Source organism: Chlorocebus sabaeus, chromosome 28 (assembly GCF_047675955.1).
Source record: "Chlorocebus sabaeus isolate Y175 chromosome 28, mChlSab1.0.hap1, whole genome shotgun sequence".
NCBI classification, from domain to species: domain Eukaryota; kingdom Metazoa; phylum Chordata; class Mammalia; order Primates; family Cercopithecidae; genus Chlorocebus; species Chlorocebus sabaeus.
In genome coordinates, this window is record NC_132931.1 from 959,437 (window position 1) to 983,596 (window position 24,160).

General features: G+C 51.4%; 1 protein-coding gene across 4 annotated transcripts; it reads right to left on the bottom strand.

Annotated features, from left to right (window-relative positions):
- Positions 1-1,058: 1,058 nt before the first annotated feature.
- Positions 1,059-23,248, bottom strand: LOC103246928 (beta-glucuronidase). Of its 4 annotated transcripts, XM_073012642.1 has the most exons (12): positions 22,313-22,673; positions 20,421-20,606; positions 19,985-20,169; positions 19,658-19,800; positions 16,575-16,762; positions 15,474-15,626; positions 15,083-15,261; positions 14,852-14,998; positions 10,609-10,693; positions 8,041-8,217; positions 4,674-4,809; positions 1,059-1,436 (listed from the first exon to the last, which is right to left on the bottom strand). In XM_073012642.1, the coding sequence occupies exons 1-12, from the start codon at positions 22,520-22,522 to the stop codon at positions 1,270-1,272; spliced, it is 1,956 nt and encodes a 651-aa protein (XP_072868743.1). In that variant the 5' UTR covers positions 22,523-22,673; the 3' UTR covers positions 1,059-1,269. The 4 variants fall into 4 exon arrangements, with proteins under 4 accessions (XP_072868743.1, XP_072868744.1, XP_072868746.1 ...); XM_073012643.1 differs by lacking the exons at positions 10,609-10,693; positions 15,083-15,261 and having other exon boundaries at positions 22,313-22,674; XM_073012645.1 differs by lacking the exons at positions 19,658-19,800; positions 19,985-20,169; positions 22,313-22,673 and having other exon boundaries at positions 20,421-20,588.
- Positions 23,249-24,160: the final 912 nt, after the last annotated feature.

Sequence of the window (24,160 nt, forward strand, 5' to 3'; positions counted from 1 at the left end):
AGATGCCCGACGGACTCTGCCCTGACAGTCTCAAGCCCCTTTTCCATTCAGTTTATTTTGCAGCAGGTTTTTATGTATTATATTATATATAGTATACATATAATATATATTGGAGCTATAAAACGGCATTTGGCCGGGCATGGCGGCCCATGCCTGTAATCCCAGGACTTTGGGAGGCCGAGGTGGGTGGATCACCTGAGGTTAGGAGTGGGAGACCAACCTGGCCAACATGGCCAATATATTTTATATATAGTATATATTATATATAATATATATTTTATATATAGTACATATTATATATAGTAATATATTTTATGTATTTTATAATATATATGTTTATATAGTTTATAATTATATATTTATATATTATATATGTTTTATGTGTGTGTGTATATATATTATATTTTTTCAAAGCATATACTTCAAATCAGAACTGATGCACCATCCTTGCCTTACTAGAGCCCGTGAAGAGAGGGAGGAGAGATTCCTTAAGGAAAGACTGTGCTCTGGGAGGGGGTAGGTGGCGTCATTTCGGGGTGTAAAGCCATGGAATGCTGATTTGTAGGCAGAGTTGTTTAAGGAGGTCTTGTCACACTCAGTGGCATCCGTTATGATAAAGCCAATGGGCGTTTACACTCATCTGCCCGTTTCTGTCAAGACCCTATGGCTGAGGTCAGAACGATGTCCTGGGAGAACCAGTTACCTCTAACCTTCCCGTTCAGACACTGCCAGCTGAACTATGTGGAAACTGGCTCACAGACCCTGCTAAGTGCTGCAGCATGACAGCGTTTCTATGAATTTGTTGGTACATGTGGGACTTTAGCTCATCTGAGTCGTGGAACAGCAGCTGTGAAAGTCTTCTACTCACTCCCTGTCGAGGCTGGCCCGGTTTGCTACACAAACACGGCGGCCCTAGGACCGTGGGGCTATTTCTGCAGATGCCCTCTGGAACCAGCTGCTCTGAACATGGTGGGGGTGTTGGAGCAGCAGTTTCTCCAAAGTCCACACATAGTTAAGGCTCTGAAAACAGCGCGACGCACAGAAATGATTTCAGATGCTTTTCAGTAGCCACTTTCATGCCAACTCTTTATTTCCATACTAGAAAATCTTTTATTTCCACCTTGTGTTCCCTGCTAGCACAGATGACCATAAAACCCAGGCCAGAAACGTTCAGGTCTGCCGTGAACAGTCCAGGAGGCACTTGTTCTGCTGCTGTGGAGGTCGCCCTGACTCGGGGAGGAAGGGACACGCAGGTGGTGTCAGTCTTGCTCAAGTAAACGGGCTGTTTTCCAAACACTGTGACTTGGCTACTGAGTGGGGATACCTGGTTTCATTGGCAATCTTCCAGTATCTCTCTCGCAAAAGGAACGCTGCACTTTTTGGTTGTCTCTGCCGAGTGAAGACCCCCTTTTTATTCCCCAGCACTCTCAGCGGTGCTAAAAAAAAAAAAAAAAAAAAAAAGACACAGAGTGATTCAGATGACTTCTGATGGGTCAAGTTAGAACCACACTGGAGCCAAGGTAGGCACTACATAGAAATGTCTTGTTTTTTTTTTCTTTTGAGATGATCTCACTGTCCCCCAGGCTGGAATGCGGAGACACAATCATAGCTCCCTGTGGCCTCAACCTCCTGGGCTCAGGCGATCCTCTTGCCTCAGCCTCTCAAGCACCACCATGCCCGGCTGATTTTTTTTTTTTTTTTTTAGTAAAGACAAGATCTCATTATGTTTCCCAGGCTGGTCTCAAACTACTGGGCTCAAGCAATCTGCCCTCCTCAGCCTCCCCAAAGTGCTGGGATTATAAGCACGAGCCACCATGTTCAGCCAAATGTCCTCTTATAGTTTCAGGATGCTTGCTGTGAAGTGACAATTTATGGGCTGAAATATTTAAGTACCACTGCTCTGCTCAAACACCCGGGTTCCCTGGTGTGTTAATTCCTCGTTTTCTACTCTGTTAGGGGAAATACCCAAAACAGTGGCTGGGTGTGGTGGCTCATGCCTGTAATGTGGATCACCTGAGGTCAGGAGGTCGAGACCAGCCTGTCCAACATGAGGAAACCCCATCTCTACTAAAAATACAAAAAAACAGACCAGGCGCATTGGCTCATGCCCATAATCCCAGCACTTTGGGAGGCGAAGGCAGTTGGATCACAAGGTCAGGAGTTCAAGACAAGCCTGGACAATATGGTGAAAGCTGGTTTCTACTAAAAATACAAAAATTATCCGGGCATGGTGGTGGGTGCCTGTAGTCCCAGCTACTCAGGAGGTTGAGGCAGGAGAATTGCTTGAACCCAGGAGGCAGAGGTTGCAGTGAGCTGAGATTGTGACTGCACTCCAGCCTGGGCAACACAGTGAGACTCCTTCCCCCCACCCCCCCCAAAAAAAAGCACCAAAAGTTTATCTTTTAATTGCAAAATAAGGTTTACATGCTGGCTTCTCAGTTGTCTGGTAACTAGGTAGGCAGAGGGCTGTGGGTATCTGGGACAGTTACCCTTCAAAACACTTGGGCCTTTCTGAAGAGACAGCGCCGAGTGGGAGCCAGGGTCCTGACCAACCACAGGTGCCTATGTGGGACCCACTGGTGGAGCTCAAAGCCCTCTGGGGCCAACGTCCAGCATGGCAGCACCCACCACCGGTGGTCATTAGGCCTGAGCTGAGCCTGGAGGGGAGCACAGCTAGCATCGAGCTATCAGAACTGTGCTCTCAGGACACTCTCCGTCCCCGGTGAGACCACCAGTAAATGGAAATGTTAAATGGAAAGGAGACCTTCCCCACCAAAAGGTTCAAGACTGTTTCTTCCACCAGTGAACACAGGCACCGCCAAGTACTTTGTCAAATGCAGCCCTTACAACACCCACAAGGTGGCGGCATTATCTCCACTGGACAGGTTCATGATAAGCTTAGGCGACTTGCCCATCGTGATGCAGCTCATTTTTTTCTTTTTAAGACCGAGTCTCAGCCCGCCATGGTGGCTCATGCCTGTAATCCTACCACTCTGGGAGGCCGAGGCGGGCGGATCACCTGAGGTTGGGAGTTCAAGCACAGCCTGTCCAACATGGAGAAACCCTGTCTCTACTAAAAATACAAAATTAGCTGGGTGTGATGGCGCTTGCCTCTAATCCCAGTTAATCGGAAGGCTGAGGCAGGAGAATTGCTTGAACCCGGGAAGTGGAGCTTGCAGTGAGCTGAGATAGCACCACTGCACTCCAGCCTGGGAAACAAGAGCAAAACTACATCTCAAAAAAAAAAAAAAAAAAAAGTCTCACTCTATCATCCAAGCTGGAGTACAGGGTGTGATCTTAGCTCATTGCAACTTCTGTCTCCCAGATTCAATCGATTCTCATGCCTCAGTCTCCCAAATGACTGGTACTACAGGCATGCGCCACCACGCCTCGTTAATTTTGTATTTTTAGTAGAGACAGGGTTTCTCCATGTTGGCCAGGCTGGTCTCAAACTCCTGACTTCAGGTGATCTGCCCACCTCGGCCTCTCAAAGTGCTGGGATTACAGGCGTGAGCCACCGCGTCCAGCCTGCAGACCATTTCTTATCACATAAAGCCTCACGCCTCTCCACAAAACTGCCATCACGGATGTCCCCAGAAACCATTTATTGCAGGTGCCACGCAGAGGAGAGCTTCCTGTTCTCCTTTTCCCTTTCCCTCTTCCTTCTCACCTCATCTTGTTCATTCATTCATCCCTTTTCCACTCTCACTTTTAAGCTTTAACCTTTCCAAGGCCTGTCTTCCCCGGTAAGATAAATAATTCCCACCATTACCATATCCTTCTCCAACCCACCAAACTGCCATCCTGAGTTTACAGTAAGTCCATAAACTAAGAAATGGGACACATTCATTGCGAACATGGCAGCCCCTCATCTGTCCCCATGTGAGAACACAGATCTTATTCTCTTTGAAGACCAATTTTGTTTTTTAAAGGCAGGTCTCGCTCTGTTGCCCAGGCTCTCGCGCAGTGGTGCAATCACAGCTCACTGCAGCCTCCAACTCCTGTGCTCAGGTGATCCGCCTGCCTCAGCTTCCCAAGCAGCTGGGACTACAGGCACACACCACCACGCCTAGCTAATTTGTTTTTGTAGAGATGGGGTCTTGCTATGCTGAACAGGCTGGTTTTGAACTCCTGGCCTCAAGCGATCCTCCCAGCTTGGCCTCCCAAAGTTTTGGGATTATAGGCATGAGCCACCATGCCCGGCCTGAAGACTTTTAAATGCTGCCTCATTCAAGATGCGTTGAAACTCACCTGTATTCACTTTCGCAAGTGAGTAATGTACAACAGCCTGAAATACCTTAAGCTTCTCAGGCTTTGTACCCTACTATGGAATAATGAGTGTTTCCCAAAAGTAAATCCATAATGAGGTCCCGTTTTTCCTTCCTCCCTGGCTATGAAATAGACAAGAACAAGGCAAGCTAGCCATTTCCGTCTCACCATAGCTGACTCTCCTGTTTGCTTTTTGACCACATTTGGGAGGCGGGGGCCTGACTGCTTTCCTGCTTCCTAAGCACAACTTACTTTTCCTACGAAATTCTCAACACAACCTACATGGATTAAACCAGCTTCCCCACTGTTTCCAATATTCTTACAATCGAAATGGCCAGCATTGGCAAGGCAACCTGAAAAAATAAGGACGGGTACCTTATCCCAGGAGCCAAACTGCCACTTACACTGTTCAGTCATGAAATCGGCAAAATTCCAGATGAGCTCTCCAACCACGTACTTTCTGCGTTTTTGATCCAGAACCACATGGTACTGCTCTAGCAGACTCTTCTGGTACTCTTCAGTGAACATCAGAGGCGGGTCCTGGGATTCAAGGCAAAGAGAATAAGAGTCAGAACTGGCAGAATTGTAAAGTTCGATAAAAATAAAGATCCACTTGATGGTGACCAAAATATCTGTCCTCGCAGGGGCTATAGTGACTGCAGGACTCACTGATGCTGGGGTAAAGACAGCCAGGGAATGATGTAACCCAGAATAAAAAAGGAGGTTTAAAGAAAAAGATAACCTTAATGAGCAACTGCTTTATTTATGAATGTAATTTGATACTCACTTTACATTACTTTTCTGCCTCTATCTGCTGGTACAATCTTAAAGCTAACCTACACTACCGGTAAAAATATGTCTTTGGGCCAGTTGCAGTGGTTCATACCTGTCATCCCAGCACTTTGGGAAGCTGAGGTGGGCGGACTGCTTGAGCCCAGGAGTTCAAGACCAGCCTGGGCAACACATCAAGACCCCGTCTCTATGAAAAATACAAAAATTAGCCAAGCCTGGTGGCACACATCTGTGTTCCCAGCTACTTGGGAGGCTGAGGTGGGAGGACTGCTTGAGCCCTGGAGATCGAAGTGGCAGTGAGCTGTGTTCACACCACTGCACTCCAGCTTAGGTGACACAGTGAGACCTTGTCTCTAATATATATATGTATATTAATTAAATTAAATTAAACTAAACTAAACCAGGCTGGGCATGGTAGCTCAGGTCTCTAATCCCAGTACTTTTGGAGGTCGAGGCAGGAGGATCACTTGAGCCCGGAGTTCAAGACTAGTCTAGGAAACACAGTGAGACCCAGTCTCTACAAAGAGTCTAAATATTAGCCAGGCGTGGTGGCGCACACCTGTGGTTCCAGCTACTTTGGGGGCTAAGGAGGGAGGATCGCTTGAGCTCAGGAGGGTGAGCAGTGAGCTGTGACTATGCCACTGCACTCCAGCCTGGGCAACAGAGTGAGGCTGTCTCAAAAACATTGTTTTTAATTAAACTAAATCAATTCAGTTATCCTAGTCATATATCAAGACTTCAATAGCCATGTGTAGCTAGTGTGTACCATTTCAGACAGTGCAAATGTAGAACATTTCCATCATTGCAAGAGAGTTTTTTTTTTGTTGTTGTTGTTTTGAAACAAGGTCTCACTCTGTCACCCAGGTGGGAGTACAGTGGTACAATCATGGCTGCCTCGACCTACTGGGCTCAATCTTCCCACCTCAGCCTCCCAAGTAGCTTGAACTACAAGCACTCACAACCATGCCCAACTAATTTTAAATTTTTTGTAGAGATGAGGTCTGTGTTATGCAGACTGGTCTCAAACTCCTGGGTTCAAGAGATCCTCTGACCTTGGCCTCCCAAAGTGCTAGCATTCCAGGTGTGAGCCACCAGGCCCAGCACTGCAGAGGTTCTATCAGCACTGACCTAGACCCTCTCGAGAGTTTCTTAAGAGTTTAGAGCTGGGACTTGGCATGGTGGCTCATGCCTGTAATCCCAGCAGTTTGGGAGGCCAAGGCGGGTGGATCACTTGAGGTCAGGAGTTCAAGACCAGCCTGACCAACATGGTGAAACATCATCTCTACTGAAAATACAAAATTAGGTAGGCATGGTGGTGCATGCCTGTAATCCCAGCTACTCGGGAGGCTGAGGCACGAGGATCGCTTGAACCTAGGAGATGGAGGTATGTGAGCCAAGATTGCACCACTGCACTCCAGCCTGGGCGACAACAGCTAAACTCTGTCGAAAAAAAAAAAAATTCAGAGCTGTTTACCTTTTCAAAAAGGATGAGCATGGCATTCTATAAGCATGATAAATTTAAGGGTACAAACAAAACAGCACAGTCCACTGTGGGTGGCTATTCCTTGTGTGTCAACGGGAGTCCCAGGAGCTGTGACAAACAAGTGTGAGCTGGCTGGGGAGGGTACGAGGGGCTGGATGGGGTTCAGGAATCCACATGAAAAAAAAAACCTCACAAGACAAACCAACATATCTTTGGTGAGGAGGACAAAAAAATGAGATGGATTAAAAACATGGGGACAGGCCGGGCATGGTGGCTCATGCCTGGATTCCCAGTACTTTGGGAGTCCAAGGCAGGAGAATCACATGAGGCCAGGAGTTCCAGACCAGCCTGATAGCGAGAGTCCATCTTTACAAAAAAAATTAAAAATAGGCTGCCCATTGTGGTGATTCCTGTAGTCCCAGCTACTCAGGAGGCTGAGGCAGGGGAATCACTTCAGCCCAGGAGTCAAAGGCTGCAGTGAGCTATGATGGCACCACTGCATCCCAGCCTGAGCAATAGAACAAGACCCTGCAAAAAAAAAAAAAGAAAAAAAAAAAAGGAAAAGGTTAACACAGTGGGTCACGCCTATAATCCCAGCACTTTTGGAGGCCAAGGTGGGAAGATCAATTGAGTCTAGGAGTTCGAGACCAGCCTGGACAACATAGCAAGACCCTATCTCTAAAACAATAAAGATGAAAAAAAGGATCCTTTAGTTGGTGATTGTGGTGCCAACATGGGAATTCCAGGTAGATGAAACAGCTCAAGCAAGAGCGGGAGAGCAAACGAGGGCAGTGGAAACAGATCAGTGGCCGGGAGTGAGGGGAGAAGAGGATGAAAACCCAGGAGAGAGCAGAGGACACTGAGTGTCCTGACCAGGGTTTAGGGCTTTGTCCTGTGGGCCTGGGGGAGCCAATGAGAGGACTCCCAAAATTGTCATCTATGGCTGGCGCAGAGGCTCACACCTGTAATCTCAGCCCTTTGGGAGGCTGAGGCAGGAGATCACTTGAGCCCAGGAATCAAAACCAGCCTGGGCAACACAGCAAGACCCCATCTCTACAAAAGTAAAAAAAATTAGCCAGGCATGTTGGCATGTGCCTATGGTCCCAGCTACTCAGGAGGCTGAGGTGGGAGGATCACTTGAGCCCAGGAGGTTAAGGCTGCAGTGAGCAGTGATTGCACCACCACACTCTAGCCTTAGTGACAGAGAGACCCAGTCTCAAAAACAAATACAAATTTGGATTTGCTAGAAAGACTACTTGGGCACAGGTGATAGGAGGCTGTCTGGAAACAAAGCCGGTAAGGAGGCCACCTCTGAGGACCAAGCAAAGGGGGCCGAGGCCTGGCTGCTGGCAGGAGAGAACGTGGACAGGGCAGAGGGAGGAGAGCCCAAAGCTGAAGTGAGGGGAGCAGTGCAGTGGGCGCAGGGCAGGCCGGGGGAGGTGAGTGACATCTCTGCCTCGAGAGAACACACAAACAGAAAGCTCAACACCACTTACCTGGTGAAACCCAACAATCGCTTCCGCTCCATACTCGCTCTGAATAATGGGCTTCTGATATGTCTTATACCAGTTCTCAAACTGGGTGGTAAGCTGCCGCTGAATCAACTCCAGGTGCCCATAGTCGTGATACCAAGAGTAGTAGCTGTTCACACAGATCACGTCCACATACGGAGCCTAGGACCAGAGCGGCAGGGACCGTTCAGCACCCACAAGACAGCATGACTCAGCACTCACACACTGTGGGGGCTTCTCTGACAGAGAAGGTAAGAAGGGGATGTAATCCCAGCACTCTGGGAGCTGAAGCAGGAGGATGGCTTGAGGCCAGGAGTTCGAGACCAGCCTGGGCAACACAGCAAGACCCCAGCTCTACAAAAAATAGTAGTAAGAAAATTAGCAGGGCACGGTGGCTCATGCCTGTAATTCCTGCACATTGGGAGGCCAAGGTGGGAGGATCGCTTGATCCCAGGAGTTCGAGACCAGCCTGGGCAACATCACAAGTCCCCATTTCTACTAAAAACAAAAAACAAACAAACAAAACAAAAAAAAACACCTAGAACGGGAAGAGCTGCCTCCTGGGCCTGAGAACATGCAAGTACACCAATTGAGATCCTGAAATTACCCTGCTCCATAGGCAGGAAACATGGTCACATAGTGGCCCAAAGGAGGCAGGCCAGTCACTCCACGTTGATGCTCATGACATGCGCAGCTGGGAAGGGCTGTGAGAGGCACAGCAGCTGCCAACGCACAGTCCTCAGCCAAAGCCCAGGGCCCGCGCCACTGGAACTGTGTCCTCTCCAGGCAGCACTCCCATCCTCGGGCTTCCCCTCACCTTGCCCTGGAGAAGCGTTCCCACCCGAGGGGCTGATGAAGTCATTCTCACAGAGAATCTTTTGTTTTATTTTGGAGACATAGTCTCACTCTGTCGCCCAAGCTAGAATGTTAGTGGTGCGATCTCAGCTCACTGCAACCTCTGCCTCCCGTGATCAGGTGCTTCTCGTGCCTCAGCCTCCCGAGTAGCTAGGATTACAGGTGCGCGCCACCATGCGTGGCTAATTTTTTGTATTTTTGGTAGAAACGAGGTTTCACCAGTTGGCTGGGCTAGTCTTGAACTCCTGACCTCAAGTGATCCGCCTGCCTCAGCCTCCCAAAGTGCTGCGATGATAGACGTAAGCCACCACGCCCGGCTGTCACAGAGAATCTTGAGGCAGCTTTCACGAGGGAGCGCTGTGGGCTGTAGAGGACTTGCAAGAGTCCATCCTAGCAGCAGGGCAGGGAAGACCGAGTAGGACCACCCCCAGCTTCAGCAAAGCAGTGCTCACGGCTGAGCAGCAGAAGCTTCTGTGTCCAACTGGCTAGTTTCTAATGTGTCCTGAACACACTTCTTTCTAGTAAAAATGCTGGCTGGGTGCGGTGGTTCACACCTGTAATCCCAGCACTTTGGGAGGCCGAGGTGTTGGATCCTGAGGTCAGGAGTTTGAGACCAGCCTGGCTAACGTGGCAAAACCCCATCTCTACTAAAAAATACAAAAATTAGCCAGGTGTGGTGTTGTCCACTGTAATCCCATCGACTCAGGAGGCTGAGGCAGAATTGCTTGAACCCGGGAGGAGGAGGTTGCAGTGAGCTGAGATTGCGCCATTTCACTCAAGCCTGGGCAACAGAGCAAGACTCCATCTCAAAAAAAAAAAAGAATGTTAATGTCAGCCAGGCCCTGTGGCTCATCCCTGTAATCCCAGCACTTTGGGAGGCCAAGGCAGGAGATCACTTGAGCTCAAGAGTTTGAGACCAGCCTGGGCAACATAGAGAGATCCCACCTCTACAAAAAAAAAGTAAAATTAGGCAGGCGTGGTGGTGAAAACCTGGAGTCCCAGAGACTCTGGAGGCTGAGGCAGGAGGATCACTTGGGCTCAGGAATTCAAGGCTGCAGTGAGCTGTGATCACACCACTGCACTCCAGCCAGGGCAACAGAGTAAGACCTTGCCTCTACACAAGAAAAAGGAAAACTTAGGTTCCAACCTTGGAGTTACTAAATCAGGATCTAAGAATGTAGAGATCTGGCATTTCATAAAAACTTCCCCTAGAGATTCTCATCAGCCAGGCGTGGACCAGATGAACTCTAAGCTCCCTTAAACCTTTGATGTTTTATGAGTCTATTACATTGAAGTGCAAAAAACGCTGAGTCCAAACTGAGCAAACAAATCCCATCTCCCTATGCCCAGCCTCCCTGGATTGAGACAGCCGCACTGCCTGGCCAGTAAGCAGGGGGAGAACTCTCATTAACCCAAAGACCATCTGTGAAGACAGACTGGATGTGGCTGGGCACAGTGGCCCACACCTGTAACCCCAGCCCTTTGGGAGGCTGAGGCAGGAGGATCGCTTGAGCCCAGGAGTTCGAGACCAGCCTGGGCAACATGGCAAGACCCTTTCTCTATCATTTTAAGTAAAAAACAAAATGAAAAAAACCCAGACTGGCAGCGCATGGTGCTTTCCAGCTGTTCCAATGAGCAGGTTTCAGGACGAGCCTAGGCAAAGGCAGGGAGAAGTGGGATGGGGGCCCCCAGGCTCACCCCCTTGTCTGCTGCATAGTTGGTTCTGGTCACAAAGGTCACAGGCCGGGAGGGGTCCAAGGCTTTGGTGTGAGCGATCGCCATCCTGTCCACAAAAGGCAGAAGACACGGGTTCTGTCGGTCCAGGAATGGCTCAGACACCCTCCCATCCTCTCTGTCCCATCTTCCCCCGCCAGAACACAACACGGGGCCAGGCAAGATGGCTCACACCCGTAATCCCAGCAGTTCGGGAGGCCGAGGCAGATGGATCACCTGAGGTCAGGAGTTCAAGATCAGCCTGGCCAACATGGTAAACCCCTTCTCTACTACAAATACAAAAATTAGCCGGGCATGGTGGTGCGCATCTGTAACCCCAGCTACTCGGGAGGCTGAAGCACAAGAATCACTGGAACCCGGGAGGTGGAGGTTGCAGTGAGCTGAGATCGCGCCACTGCACTCCAGCCTGGTCCACAGAGCAAGACCCTGTCTCAAAACAAACAAACAAAAACAAAGGGGAAAAAAAAAGCATGGAGCTGCTGCTTTCTTCCCTAACTGGAGATGTATTTTAAGTAAGGGCACATGTTCCTCTAGGCCTAGACCGAGGTCTCTAACATCACTCTTTCTCCCCCTGTCTCTGAATCCTATCTTCCCAGAGGTTAGCCACCCTTCCAGGTACACAGAGCCGAGGCCACTGGGCTGAACACTGCTAAAAATGAGGTTGACTCCCTGAAACAGCTCTTGAACACAGGAGTGGATGGGTGCAGAATTGGGTGGGGTATTTATTAATGCATCAAGCAAACAGGGGCACTCCTTGGAAAGTAGGCATGGGGTTGGGTGCGAGGTGCTCAGCAGTGACTCAAATCTAAGTCCACAGGTCCTGGGCAGTGCGAGTGGAAACGTATGCACAGAGAAATGGTGCAAGAGCCGGGCACGGTGGCTCACGCCTAGAATCCCAGCACTTTGGAGGCTTACTAGAGACCAGCCCAGCATTTCAAGACCAGCCTGGGCAACAGAGCAAGACCTGGTTTCTACAACAAATTTAAAAATTAGGGGCGGGCATGGTGGCTCATGACTGTAATCCCCCCAGGACTTTGGGAGGTTGAGGCAGATGGATCATGAGATCGAGAGTTTCAGACCAGCCTGGCCAACATGATGGAATTCCATCTCTACAAAAAATACAAAAAAAAAAACTAGCCAGACATGGTGGTACGCACCTGTAATGCCAGCTACACACGAAGCAAGAGAATTGCTTGAACCCAGGAGGTAGAGGTTGTAGTGAGCCGAAATCACACCACTGCTCTCCAGCCTGGGCAACAGAGCAAGACTCCATCTTGTGAAAAAAAAATTTAAACTTAGCCTGGCATGGCAGTGCACGCCTGTGGTCCCAGGTATTTGGGAGGCTGAGTGGGGAGGATCGCTTAAGCCCAGGAGGCCGAGGTGGCAATGAGCCATGACTGCACCACTGCACTCCAGTCTGGGGAACAGCGAGACCCTGACTCTGAAAAACAAACAATGAAAGAAATGTTTCAAATGGAAGTGACAAGTGGTGGCAGGAATTGGGCTCTGCTAGACAATAAACATAACTTGGACTGGAGAGTCAGGGACAGCCTCTTAGAAGAAACGGCCCACAGGCCAGGCGCAGTGGCTCACAACTATAATCCCAGCACTTTGGGAGGCTGAGGGGGGCGGATCACCTGAGGTCGGGAGTTTGAGACCAGCCTGACCAACATGAAGAAACCACGTCTCTACTAAAAATACAAAATTAGCCGGGCATGGTGGCACATGCCTGTAATCCCAGCTACTCGGGAGGCTGAGGCAGGAGAATTGCTTGAACCTGGAAGGCAGAAGTTGCTGTGAGCCGAGATGGCACCATTGCACTCCAGCCTGGGCAACAAGAGCAAAACTCTGTCAAAAAAAAAAAGAAGAAGAAGAAGAAGAAGAAATGGCCCTGATGCTGAGGAGAGTTAACCAGGAGGGATGAAGAGAAGAAAAACCCAACAGAAGAACCCATCTGTCCTCAGAGCTCCCAGCACCCGCCCAAGGCCTCCACAGTAGACTGGTTTTTTGTTTGTTTGTTTGTGTGTGTGTGTGTGTGTGTGTGTGTGTGTGTTTTTAAGAGACAGAATCTCCCTCCGTAGCCCAGGCTGGAGTGCAATGACATGATCTCGGCTCACTGCAACCTCCTTCTTCCAGGTTCAAGCGATTCTCCTGCCTCAGTCTCCCAAGTAGCTGGGATTGCAGGCGCCCACCTACGCGCCTGGCTAATTTTTGCATTTTTAGTAGAGATGGGGTTTCAATATATCTGTTGGCCAGGCTGGTCTCAAACTCCTGACCTCAGGTGATCCACTCACCTTGGCCTCCCAAAGTGCTGAGATTACAGGCGTGAGCCACCACGCCCAGCCTAGACTGTTGTTGAAGCCTGTTTTCCTCCTTCCTCAGTTCATTTCTTCTTTTACGCCCTCCCCAATCATTGCTCTGCCCATCCAAAGGCTGTGGCTGGCACAGATCAGAACAGAACCCCCTACCTCAAGTTCCAAACCCACACTCTCCAACAGCCAGGCTCTCAGATGGGACGCTTCAAAGTCTTGGGACAGCCTGGCTGAACCTCTCCAGCCTGGGTGGCTCCCTCCAAATCCTGCCTCAGAAAACAGGCATCTCCTCTGGCCACCTCCCAAAGAAGCCTGTCTGGAAGCCTCAAACACCTGCTCCTGGAAGCCTGTACTCTTCCCCTTCCCTTTGCAACAAACGTCCTGTCCACCCAGTCCTGCTGAGCACACCCTGGGGCCTGAGCTCTGAATTGTCCATGGCCCAGGCTGCGACAACTTCTCAGAGCCTTCTGCCTGCTGCAGACTTGGCTCAGCCCAAAGCACTGCATGAAATTGGGGTGTGCTGTATGAGTCAAGAAGCATTTCTACCACCTCTGCTGCCTCTACCGCGAGTGAAGAACCTATTCTGAACGCTGAGTTAGAACTGCACGATTGTAAGGAAGAAAAGGGGGCCAGCAGTGGTTCACACCTGTAATCCCTGCACTTTGAGAAGCTGAGGCAGGAGGATCACTAGAGGCCAGGAGTTCCAGGCCAGCCTGGTAAACATGGTGAAACCCAGTCTCTACTAAAAATACAAAAATTAGCCGGGCACGGTGGCTCCCACCTGTAATCCCAGCACTTGGGAGACGGAGGTAAGTGGATCTCCTGAGGTCAGGAGTCCAAGACCAGCCTGGCCCAACATAGTGAAACCCCGTCTCTACTGAAAAATGCAAAAGTTGGCCAGGTGCGGTGGCTCACATCTGTAATCCCAGCACTTCGGGAGGCCGAGGTGGGCAGATCACGAGATCAGAGATCGAGACCACCCTGGTCAAAATGGTAAAACGCCGTCTCTACTAAAAATACAAAAATTAGCAGGGTGTGTTGGCGTGTGCCTGTAGTCCCAACTACTCAAGAGGCTGAGGCAACAGAATCACTTGAACCTGGGAGGTGAAGGTTGCAGTGAGCTAAGATTGCACCACTGCACTCCAGCCTGGCCACAGAGTGAGACTCCATCTCAACAACAACAACAAAAAAGGCAAAAGTCAGCGGGCGTGGTGGCCCATGCCTGTAATCCCAGCTACTCGGGAAGCTGAGGCTGGAGAATCGCTTGAACCCAGGAGGCAGAGGTTGCAGTTAGCTGAGATCATGCCCCTGCACTCCAGCCTGGGCAACAGAGGGAGACTCCATATCAAAAAACAAACAAAAAAAGCAAAAATTAGCTGAGTGTGATGACACACATCTATAATCCCAGCTACTTGGGAGGCTGAGGCAGGAGGATCACGTGAGCCTGGGAAGTCAAGGCTGCAGTGAGCCAACACTGCACCACTGCACTCTAACCTCAGCAACCAGAGTGAGAACCTGTTTCAAAAAAAAAAAAAAAAAAAAAAAAAAAAAACCAGGCTAGGCACAGTGGCTCATGGGTGCCTGTAATCCTAGCTACTCGGGAGGCTAAGGCAGGAGAATCACTTGAACCCGGGAGGCAGAGGTTGTAGTGTGCCAAGATCACGCCACCGCACTCCAGCCTAGGCAACACAGTGAGACTCCATCTCAAAAATAAAAATAAATAAATAGAAAACCACAATGTGGGTGGGTATTTGGTCCCCTGAATGTCCAGGTATAGACGGCCTTGCCATTGGGCTGGACGGGAGGCTGATCTTGAACAGCACACGCCCACCCCAGCCAGCCGCCTGCCAGGGTCTCCTCCCCAACCTAGCCGAGGGCAGGCAGGGGGCACTCACTTCAAGTAGTAGCCGGCAGATTCTAGGTGGGACGCAGGCTCGTTGGCCACAGACCACATCACGACGGCGGGGTGGTTCTTGTCCCTGCGCACCACTTCCTCCATCACCCGCATGTGGTTCTGCAGGGACACGTTGTTGAAGAACTGCCTGCAGGCCAGGAGGGAAGGGACAGAGGGTCATGGTGCAGCCCACGGGCTGGGCAGGTGGAGCAGGTGCACAGCGGGAACTCACGGCAGCTCCAGGCCCACGCCAGGACACTCATCGATGACCACAATCCCATAGCGGTCACACATCTGCAGCACTTCCTCGGCGTAGGGGTAGTGGCTGGTGCGGAAGGCATTGGCACCAAGCCAGCGAAGCAGGTTGAAATCCTTCACCAGCAGCGGCCAGTCGAAGCCCTTCCCTCGGATCTAAGGGACAGCAGAACTGAATGACCCGTCCCTGTCAAAGGTGCACTTTCTCCAAGAGCCAGGACCCTGGAGAGCCACCCCACGAGTCCCCTCTCCATTTGGAGCCATTTGCCTCATTGCCCTGAGCTGCCCTCAACTACAGGACACAGGGAAGGTGAAAGTGGAGGGTGACCAGAAGCAGCCCCCACAAGGACCCAGGAGCCCCAACGCACGTCCGCATCCTCATGCTTGTTGACACCGTGGAAATAGAAAGGTTTCCCATTGATGAGGAACTGGCTTTTGTTGACATTCACAGTGCGGATCCCCACAGGGAGGGTGTAGAAGTCAGACACAGGCCCCAGTGATGTCTGTGCAGTCAGCCGCACCTACAACAACCAAAGCACCAGGTGTGAGCACCCCAACAGCCTGAGCCCTCTGCCAGGAAGGCCCCTCGTGCACCCCAGCAGCTGCCCCTGGGCCTGTAAGCAGAGATGCAGCAATCAGAGGCTCTGCCCTTCCCTGGCTGACCCTGGGGAAGTGCCCTTCAAAATGGGGCCTTCCCTGGGGCCTTCCCCTTGACCAGACAAGGAGGCTCATGCCGGGAGTTCTCACACTTTTGGAGGCTAAGGCAGGAGGATCACTTGAGTCCAGGAACTCAAGACCAGCCTGGCGACAGACTGCAACCCATCTCTATTAAAAAAAATTTTTTTTTTTTTGACGCCGTCTCACTCTGTCCCCCAGGCTGGACTGCAGTGGTGTGATCTCAGCTCACTGCAACCTCTGCCTCCTGAGTTCAAGCAATTCTCCTGCCTCAGCCTCCCGAGTAGCTGGAATTACAAGTGTGCACCACCATGCCCAGCAAATTGTCATATTTTTAGTAGAGATGGGGTTTCACTATGTTGGCCAGGCTGGTCTCAAACTCCTGGCCTCAAGTAATCCATCTGCCTTAGCCTCCCAAAATGCTGGGATTATAGGCATGAGCCACCATGGCCAGCCTACAAAAATTTTTTCTTTAATTAGCCAGGCATGGCGGCATGTGCCTGTAGTCCCAGCTACTCAGGAGACCAAGGTAGGAGGATTGCTGCAGGCTGAGAGCTCAAGGCTGCAGTAAGCTGTGATCAGGCCACTGCACTCTAGCTGGGGTGACAGAGTGAGACCATCTCAAAAACAAAACAACAACAACAAAAAAAACTGGGCCTCCCACCAAGGGTGAGAAACATCAGAAAGCTCAGAGGACCACGCTGCCCGTTCACCTGTCCTGGGCTCCTGCTGAAGCCAAGGTCACCAAATGCAGGCAAAAGACCTCCCTTGGGCAAGCCCCAAACCACCATTACCTCCAACGAGTACAGATAGGCGGGGCGTTTGTGCATCAGGTATGGCCACCAGAGCCTGGCACCCGGCACCTTCAGCTGGCCCTGGGTGCCTGTCCCGTTCGCCACGAGTTTGTTTTCTGCATCCAGAAGACGCACTTCCAACTCGAACAGGTTACTGCCCTTGACAGAGATCTGGTAATTCACCAGCCCTGCGAGAAACGAGAGAGAGCAGGGCTGAGGGAGGGACACGACCTGAGTGGCACAAACGGGAGTGCCCTGCAGCCACTGCTGCCAGGAAGCCATTTGTTTCTGTTGCTTTTTTTAAGTTAATTTTTTCATTATTTTTTTGAGATGGAGTCTCACTCTGTCCCCCAGGCTGGAAGCTCACTGCAACCTCCACCTTTGGGGTTCAGGTGATTCTCCTGCCTCAGCCTCCCAAGTACCTAGAATTATAGGCTTGTACCACCATGCTTGGTGAATTTTTGTATCTTTAGTAGAGATGGGGTTTTGTCATACTGGCCAGGCTGCTCTAGAACCCCTGACCTTAGGTGATCCACCCACCTTGGCCTCCCAAAGTGCTGGGATTACAGGTGTGAGCCACCGCACCCAGTACTTTTTTTAATTGAAAAAAAGGTATTTTTGGGCCAGGCACAGTGGTCAGACCTGTAATCCCAACACTTGGGGAGGCTGAGGTGGGAGGATCGCTTGATCCCAGGAGTTCAAGACCAGCCTGGGTAACACAGGGAAACCACTTCTTCCCTAAAAACACAAACAATCAGCCGGGCGTGCTGGTGCGTGCTTGCAGCCCCAGCAGCCCCAGCAGCCCCAGCTACTTGGGAGGCTGAAGTGGGAGGATTTGTTGAGCCAGGAGTTCGGGGCTGCAGTGAGCTATGATCTTGAGGCAGGGTAGGTAGTCAAGAAGTGACTGTGTCCTTTGGACATGCCAGCCACGGCGTTGAGACACGTGACGTGTGAACACGCATGTACAGCTACTGCGCATGTGCAGCACCCAGAGGACAGCCCAGAACGTGCTTACAGTAACACCTCTTCCCAGCTCCTTAGGAATTCATCATGGAAGACACCCAGAAAGGGAGTTTCCCCAGTAATAATCGGCGCTGTCTCATCCTTACGAGCAGCCTGTCCTGAATTCTGTGTCTCAGGGTGAACCGTGTGTTTTGCACTTCACTGTTTTTTTTGAGTTGGGGTGTCGCTCTATCACCCAGGCTGGAGTGCAGTGTTGCAATCTCAGCTCACTGCAACCTCCACCTCCCGGGTTCAAGCAATTCTCCCATCTCAACCTCCTGAGTAGCTGGGATTGCAGGCTCACACCACAATGCCCAGCTAATGTTGGCTAGGCTGGTTTGAACTTCTGAGCCCAAGTGATCCACCCGCCTTGGCCTCCAAAAGTGCTGGGATGACAGGCATGAGCCACTGCACCCAGGCTATTCTAAACTTTACTTCCAAAATACTTTTCCTGAGCAATAAATTGCTCTATGCTCCATTGCCTTTGCTGTGTGATTCTTCTTTCAATTCTTTTTTATTTATTTATTTTTTCAGACAGGGTCTCACTATGTTGCCCAGGCTGGTCTTGAACTTTGCAGCTCAAGCAATCTGCCCACCTTGGACTCCCAAAGTGCTGGGATGACAGGCATTAGCCACCACACCCAGCCTAAATTCTTTTAAACTTAGAACTGCGGCCCCACAACAGCTGTCAGTAGTCTCACCACTGCACTCTAGCCTGGGCCACAGTGCAAGGCCTCATCTCAGAAAGAGAAAAAGACATATTTTTAAAAAAGAAAAAAACTTAAAACAAAGATTTTTCTTAAATACAGGATATCCCAGGCCAGGTGTGGTGGCTCACACCTGTAATCCCAGCATTTTGGGAGGATGAGGCACATGGATCCAGAAGTCAGGAGTTCGAACCAGCCTGGCCAACATGGTGAAACCCTGTTTCTATTAAAAATACAAAAATTAGCTGGGCATGGTGGCACACGCCTGAGGTCCCAGCTGCTCGGGAGGCTGAGGCAGGAAAATTGCTTGAACCCGGGAGGCAGAGGTTGCTGAGCCAAGATCATGCCACCATACTCCATCCTGGGCAACAGAGCACGACTCCGTCTCAAAAAACAAACAAACAAACAAACAAAACAAAACCAAAAAAAAGCACACAGTGTATCCCAGCTGGGTGAGGTGGCTCACACCTGTAATCCTTGCACTTTGGCAGGTTGAGGAGGGTGGATCACCTGAGGTTAGGAGTTCAAGACCAATCAGGCCAACATGATTTAGTAGAGGGTTTAGTAGAAACCCCGTCTCTACTAAAAAAAAAATACAAAAATTATCCAGGCCTGGTGGTGGATGCCTGTAATCCCAGCTACTCGGGGGGTTGACGCAGGAGAATCACTTGAACCCAGGAGGCAGAGTTTGCAGTGGGCCGAGATCGCACCATTGCCCTCCAGCCTGGCGACAGAGAGAGACTCCATCTCAAAAAACAAAAAGAGAGAGAGAGAGAGAGAGAAAGAAAGACAGGGTCTCCCTCTGTTGCCCAGACCAGAGTGCAGTGGCATGGTCATAGCTCACTGCACCCAGGCTCAAGTGATTCTCCTGCCTCAGCAGCTGGGACTACTGGTATGCATCACCATGCCTGGCTAATTTTTAAATTTTTTGTGGTGATGGCCTCGCTATGTTGCTCAGGCTGATCTTGAACTACTGGCCTCAAGTGATCCTTCTACCAGGGCCTCCTTGCAAAGTGCTGGATGACAGGTGTGAGCCACCATGCCCGGCCCCCCGAAGCTGCCTGTTCCTTGAGCATGACGTGTAGCAAGGGGAGCTGGAGTGAGGGCAGCACAGTGGTGAAGGGACACGACTGCCACCCTGAGCTGTGTGATGTTAGGCCAGACCCCTCTTCTCCAAGGGAGGTCAACCACACGGGTGATTTCGGGAGCCCGTGCCCACTCAGACAGCCTGGAATTTAGCTTTGTAGGTGGATGGGAACCTGTGAGGGTTTAGAGATGCTGGGAGCACCTTTTTCCTGGGAGAGCTTTCCAAACAGGGAACAAACAGAGCCACCCTGGGCCCCACTGAGGGAGGATCCTACCAGAAGCCCTCACCACTGTCGTGCTCCACGCCGGTGGTGACGGTGATGTCATCGATGTAGGCGGTGGGTGTCGTGTACAGAAGCACAGACCGCTGCAGTCCCGCGTAGTTGAAGAAGTCAAAGTATATGTTCTGGACAAAGTAACCCTTGGGATAGCTAGAGTGGGAGGACTATGGTTCGCTGGGCCCTTGCCCTGGGTCCCTTGACCTCAGCTCACATGCCTCCCAGCCTCCCCAGATCCAGGGCCTCCACTCTGCAAAGGCCACCCTGTCCCTAGCAGGAAGACCACGGGGTGGGGCGGGAAGGTGGGTGCGTGCAATGGAAGCAGGATGGCACCCACCTGGAGGTGTCGTTCTTGTATTGGATGGTCCCTGGTGGCAGGGTGGTGGGGGTGAGTGTGTTGTCGATGGCGATAGTGATGCGGAGCTGGGAGGACAGGGGCCTCACCTGGACCAGGTTGCTGATGTCGGCTTCAAAGGGGAGGTAGCCCCCCTCATGCTCTAGCGTGTGGACCCCATTCACCCACTGCAGACACAGGAGACATGGGGAGGGGGTCAGGGCATGAGGAGAGGCCCAGCTGTCGGGCACTCCCCCATATAACCTGCAGCATGGGGCTCTGGGGCCTGCCCATCAGACAGGAAGAATGGCATCCCAATGGGGTAGATCAGGCCACCTCACCATCCCACCCTGGCAGACAGGCTGTGGGTGGCAGCTGGGGGTCCCACGCCGTGCAACAGCCGTGCCTACCCACCCTGCCTGCTCCTGACCGCACTGACCACGATGGCATAGGCGTGGGCACTGCCAATCCTCAGCACCACTCTTATGTTCAGGTCCTGGGTCCATCGCTCCGGCAGGATCACCTCCCGTTCATACCACACCCAGCCTACAAAATGCCGCAGACGCCAGTCCTGGCTGATGTCGTTGAAGCTGGAGGGAACTGGCATGTCCAGGGTGGGGCCTGACTGTGGAGAGAAGGGCCGGGCTCAGCTCCTAGGCCCCCAAAGGGATCCGGGACCAGTGTGCTGCACAGCTGTGTCCCAGGCTTAGTGCAAAAGCCCTGACACATTGTGAGGACTCTTGGCGGAACAGACAGATAACTTGCTGATAACAGGTCAATTGCCAGGGCGGTTTGTGCACCTGGGCCAGGGGAGCCAGGAGTTCCTCCTCAGAGTGGATGGGGCCCAACAGCTCCCAAGACAGGAGCAAGCCCAGGGCCACATCCCAGCCAGAGGCAAGAAGGTTCAGACCTGTGACTAAGAGGCAGATGGTCCACTGCCTGTCACAGGGAGGAGGGCTAGTTGGGATGGGGGGAACTTTGCTTAGGACACTGTGAGTGGGGCACACACTGGCACCCAGCCCCCTCCTCTCTCCCTCCTGTACTGAATGCTGCAAAGTCGGAAAAAGAGGATATAGACCTCACCGGGTCCCACTTCTCTGCTGACCACATCCAAGTCAGGAGGGGAACAGGGGTAGCGTCCTTGGTCTGATGTCAGGTCCTGTCCTCTATCTGAACCATGAAAACCAAGGGACCTTCCCTCCACAGCAGAGCTGACTTCAGGAGGTCTAAACTGTCCCCTCCTCCTGATCCCCGGGCCCAGTTCTGTGCAGCACCTGTCGCTCTGGCCTGACAAGTGTGTGGGTGGCTCATGACTGTAATCAGCGCTTTGGGAGGTCAACGTGGGAGGATGGTTTGAGGCCAGGAGTTTGAGACCAGCCTGGGTAATGGAGTGAGACTTTATTTATTTATTTATTTATTTATTTATTTATTTATTTATTGAGACAGAGTCTCGCTCTGTTGCCAGGCTGGAGTACAGTGGCGGGATCTCGGACTCATTGCAAGCTCCGCCTCCCCGGTTAATGCCATTCTCCTGCCTCAGCATCCCTAGTAGCTGGGACTACAGGCACCCACCACCACACCCAGATAATTTTTTTGTATTTTTAGTAGAGACGGGGTTTCACCATGTTAGCCAGGATGGTTTTGATCTCCTACCTTGTAATCCACCCGCCTCGACCTCCCAAAGTGCTGGGATTACAGGCGTGAGCCACCACACTCGTCTAATTTTTATATTTTTAGTAGAGACGAGGTTTCACCATGTTATGTTGGCCAGCCTGGTCTCAAACTCCTGGCCTCAGGTGATTCACCTGCCTCCGCCTCCCAAAGTGCTGGGATAACAGGCGTGAGCCACTGAGCCTGGATAAGGTTTTGTGTGTGTGTGTGTGTGTTTTTTTTTTTTTTTTTCACTTAGCTAGGCGTGGTGGCCCCAGCTAAACTGCAAGACTGGGGCGGGAGAACTGCTGGAGCTCAGAAGTTAGGATGGCGCCACTCCCCTCCAGCCTGGGAGACAGGGGCAAACCCAATCTCAAAAAAATTTTTTTAAATTAAAAATAAATATTAAAAGGAAGGACACTGCCCAAGCTCAGCCTTCGCCTCGGGAAGGGGCTGGGCAGGAGCCTTTTCTCCTCCTCCTGCCTCCTCCACCCTGGCCCTCCAGGGTGCTCCTGTTCCCACGTCCCCCAACCCCACGCCCCCTAAGTCCGTTGACCTTTAACCTCCTGCGGGCTCCCAGCTCCGGGAAGCCCAGGGGAAGGAGCCTGCGGGGGGGCTCGGGCTCCCCAACTCCCATCGCCGGGCTTCCGGGCGCCTCCCGGCCCTGACCCCAGATCGCACCTCCCACAGCGGCCGCCGGTACCACTGCTCCTCGAAGCCCCGCCGTCGGTTGTGGGAGAAGTCAGCGCGGAAGCTCCAGAGGCCGTCCAGCTCCTTGCGCTCCCGCGACGGGGTCTCCCGGGGGTACAGCATCCCGCCCTGCAGCGCCAGCGCGCAGCCCCACAACAGCGGCCCGAGCGCCGCCCAGGCCACCGCCGTCCTCCGGGCCATGCTTCCCGCTCTCCCGCTCGGCCACCATCTGCGGGGTTAAGAGCAGCGCAGGAGGTGCCCCTAGGGCGGGTCGGGAGACACGGGCAGGTGGCGTGACGCCCCCGAGGCCGTCGGCGCAATCTTGGTTCAGGACGAGTGCCAGGCCTGGAGGGGCGGGGCGGGGCGGGGCGGGGATGGGCGCTGCCCAGGGGGGCCTGTGGCTGGAACCCCAGGCTAGGCCTTTGGGGAAACGGGACCCTCACCCTCAGCCCCAGCTAAGAAGGGCGAGATCTGCTCCCCATCCCGGCCCAGGCTAGACGATCCAGGGTCGCAGGCCAGAACAGAACCCCTGAGATCGGTGGGATCCCCCTGTTTCTTCAAGGAGCACCTCCACTTGCTTTCCCCAGCAGGAATTCAAGGAGGCCTCAGCAGAGCCTCTTCCATACCTGTCAGATGCAGCCTCTTGTCCTTAGGATGCAGCCATAGCCTTGATCCTGGGCCTCTGGGGCCCTGACCCTAATCCAGGGGCCAAGAACTCCCTCTTGGTGTTGCAGGCACATAAAGATGCAGGGACAGAGGCCAGGAACAGTAACCCCAGCACTTTGGGAACCAGAGGGGGGCGGATCACTTGAGGCCAGTGTTTTCCCGTGTATCTGTTACCAGGTGTGTCCATTTCTGCAGGTAACCTGGCGTTTGTTTACCTGTTTATTTCTTCCCTAAATAGAATTTAAGGTCCACAAGGGCAGCACCTTGTCTGGCTCCTTCACTCTGGATCCCCAGCACCTAGCACCAGTGCACACAGTACATGCCCAATAAGTATTTAGATGAGTGAAAGAAGAAATGAATATAATGGAAATTATTTTATTTTCTTTGAAATGTATAACTGAAGGCTGGGCGTGATAGCTCAGCCTGTAATCCCAGATTTTTGGGAGGCCAGTGTGGGAGGATTGCGTGAGCCCAGTAATTCGAGACCAGCCTTGGCACATGGCAAAGCCCCAACTCTACAAAAAAAAAAAAAAAAAAAAAAAAAAAAGAAAGGCTGGGTGTCGTAGTCTCAGCTACTTTGGGAGGTTGAGGCAGGAGAATTACTTGAAACTGGGAGGTTGAGGCTGCAGTGAGTCATGACTGCAACTGCACTGTAGCCTGGGAAACAGAGAAAGATCCTGTCCCCTTCCCGCCCCGCCCCCCCGCAAAAAAAGGATTGTATAATTGTACAATAAAAATCTTCATGACTTTCACTTGTTTGTAAAATCGGGGTGATTTTTCTCTCCCAACATCACTGTTATGCAGGGGTTTCATTCTATATCTTGGGCATCGAGTGCCATTAAACTGTTGTGGCCAGTGAAGAATCATTTATTTATCCTTGCTTTGGGGGAGTTTGTCTTCAGAACCTAAGTATAGATTTTATTTAGAGTGTTTCTGTACTGACTTAACACCATAACTGGTTATGTTTTTTAGTATTTAAGAAGCACTCTTGTTCCATCCAGAGTTAACATTACCTTTAAAGGTTTTTTTTATTCAAAATGAGTGCTAGTTTGATATTTGTATCAAATTTTATCAAATCAGTATTAACAATTTATAAAAAGAAAATCAGATTTTAAAAATCTTAAGTCAAATGCAAGATTTAAAGTTAACTTGCAAATAAAACCTGAAAGGGCA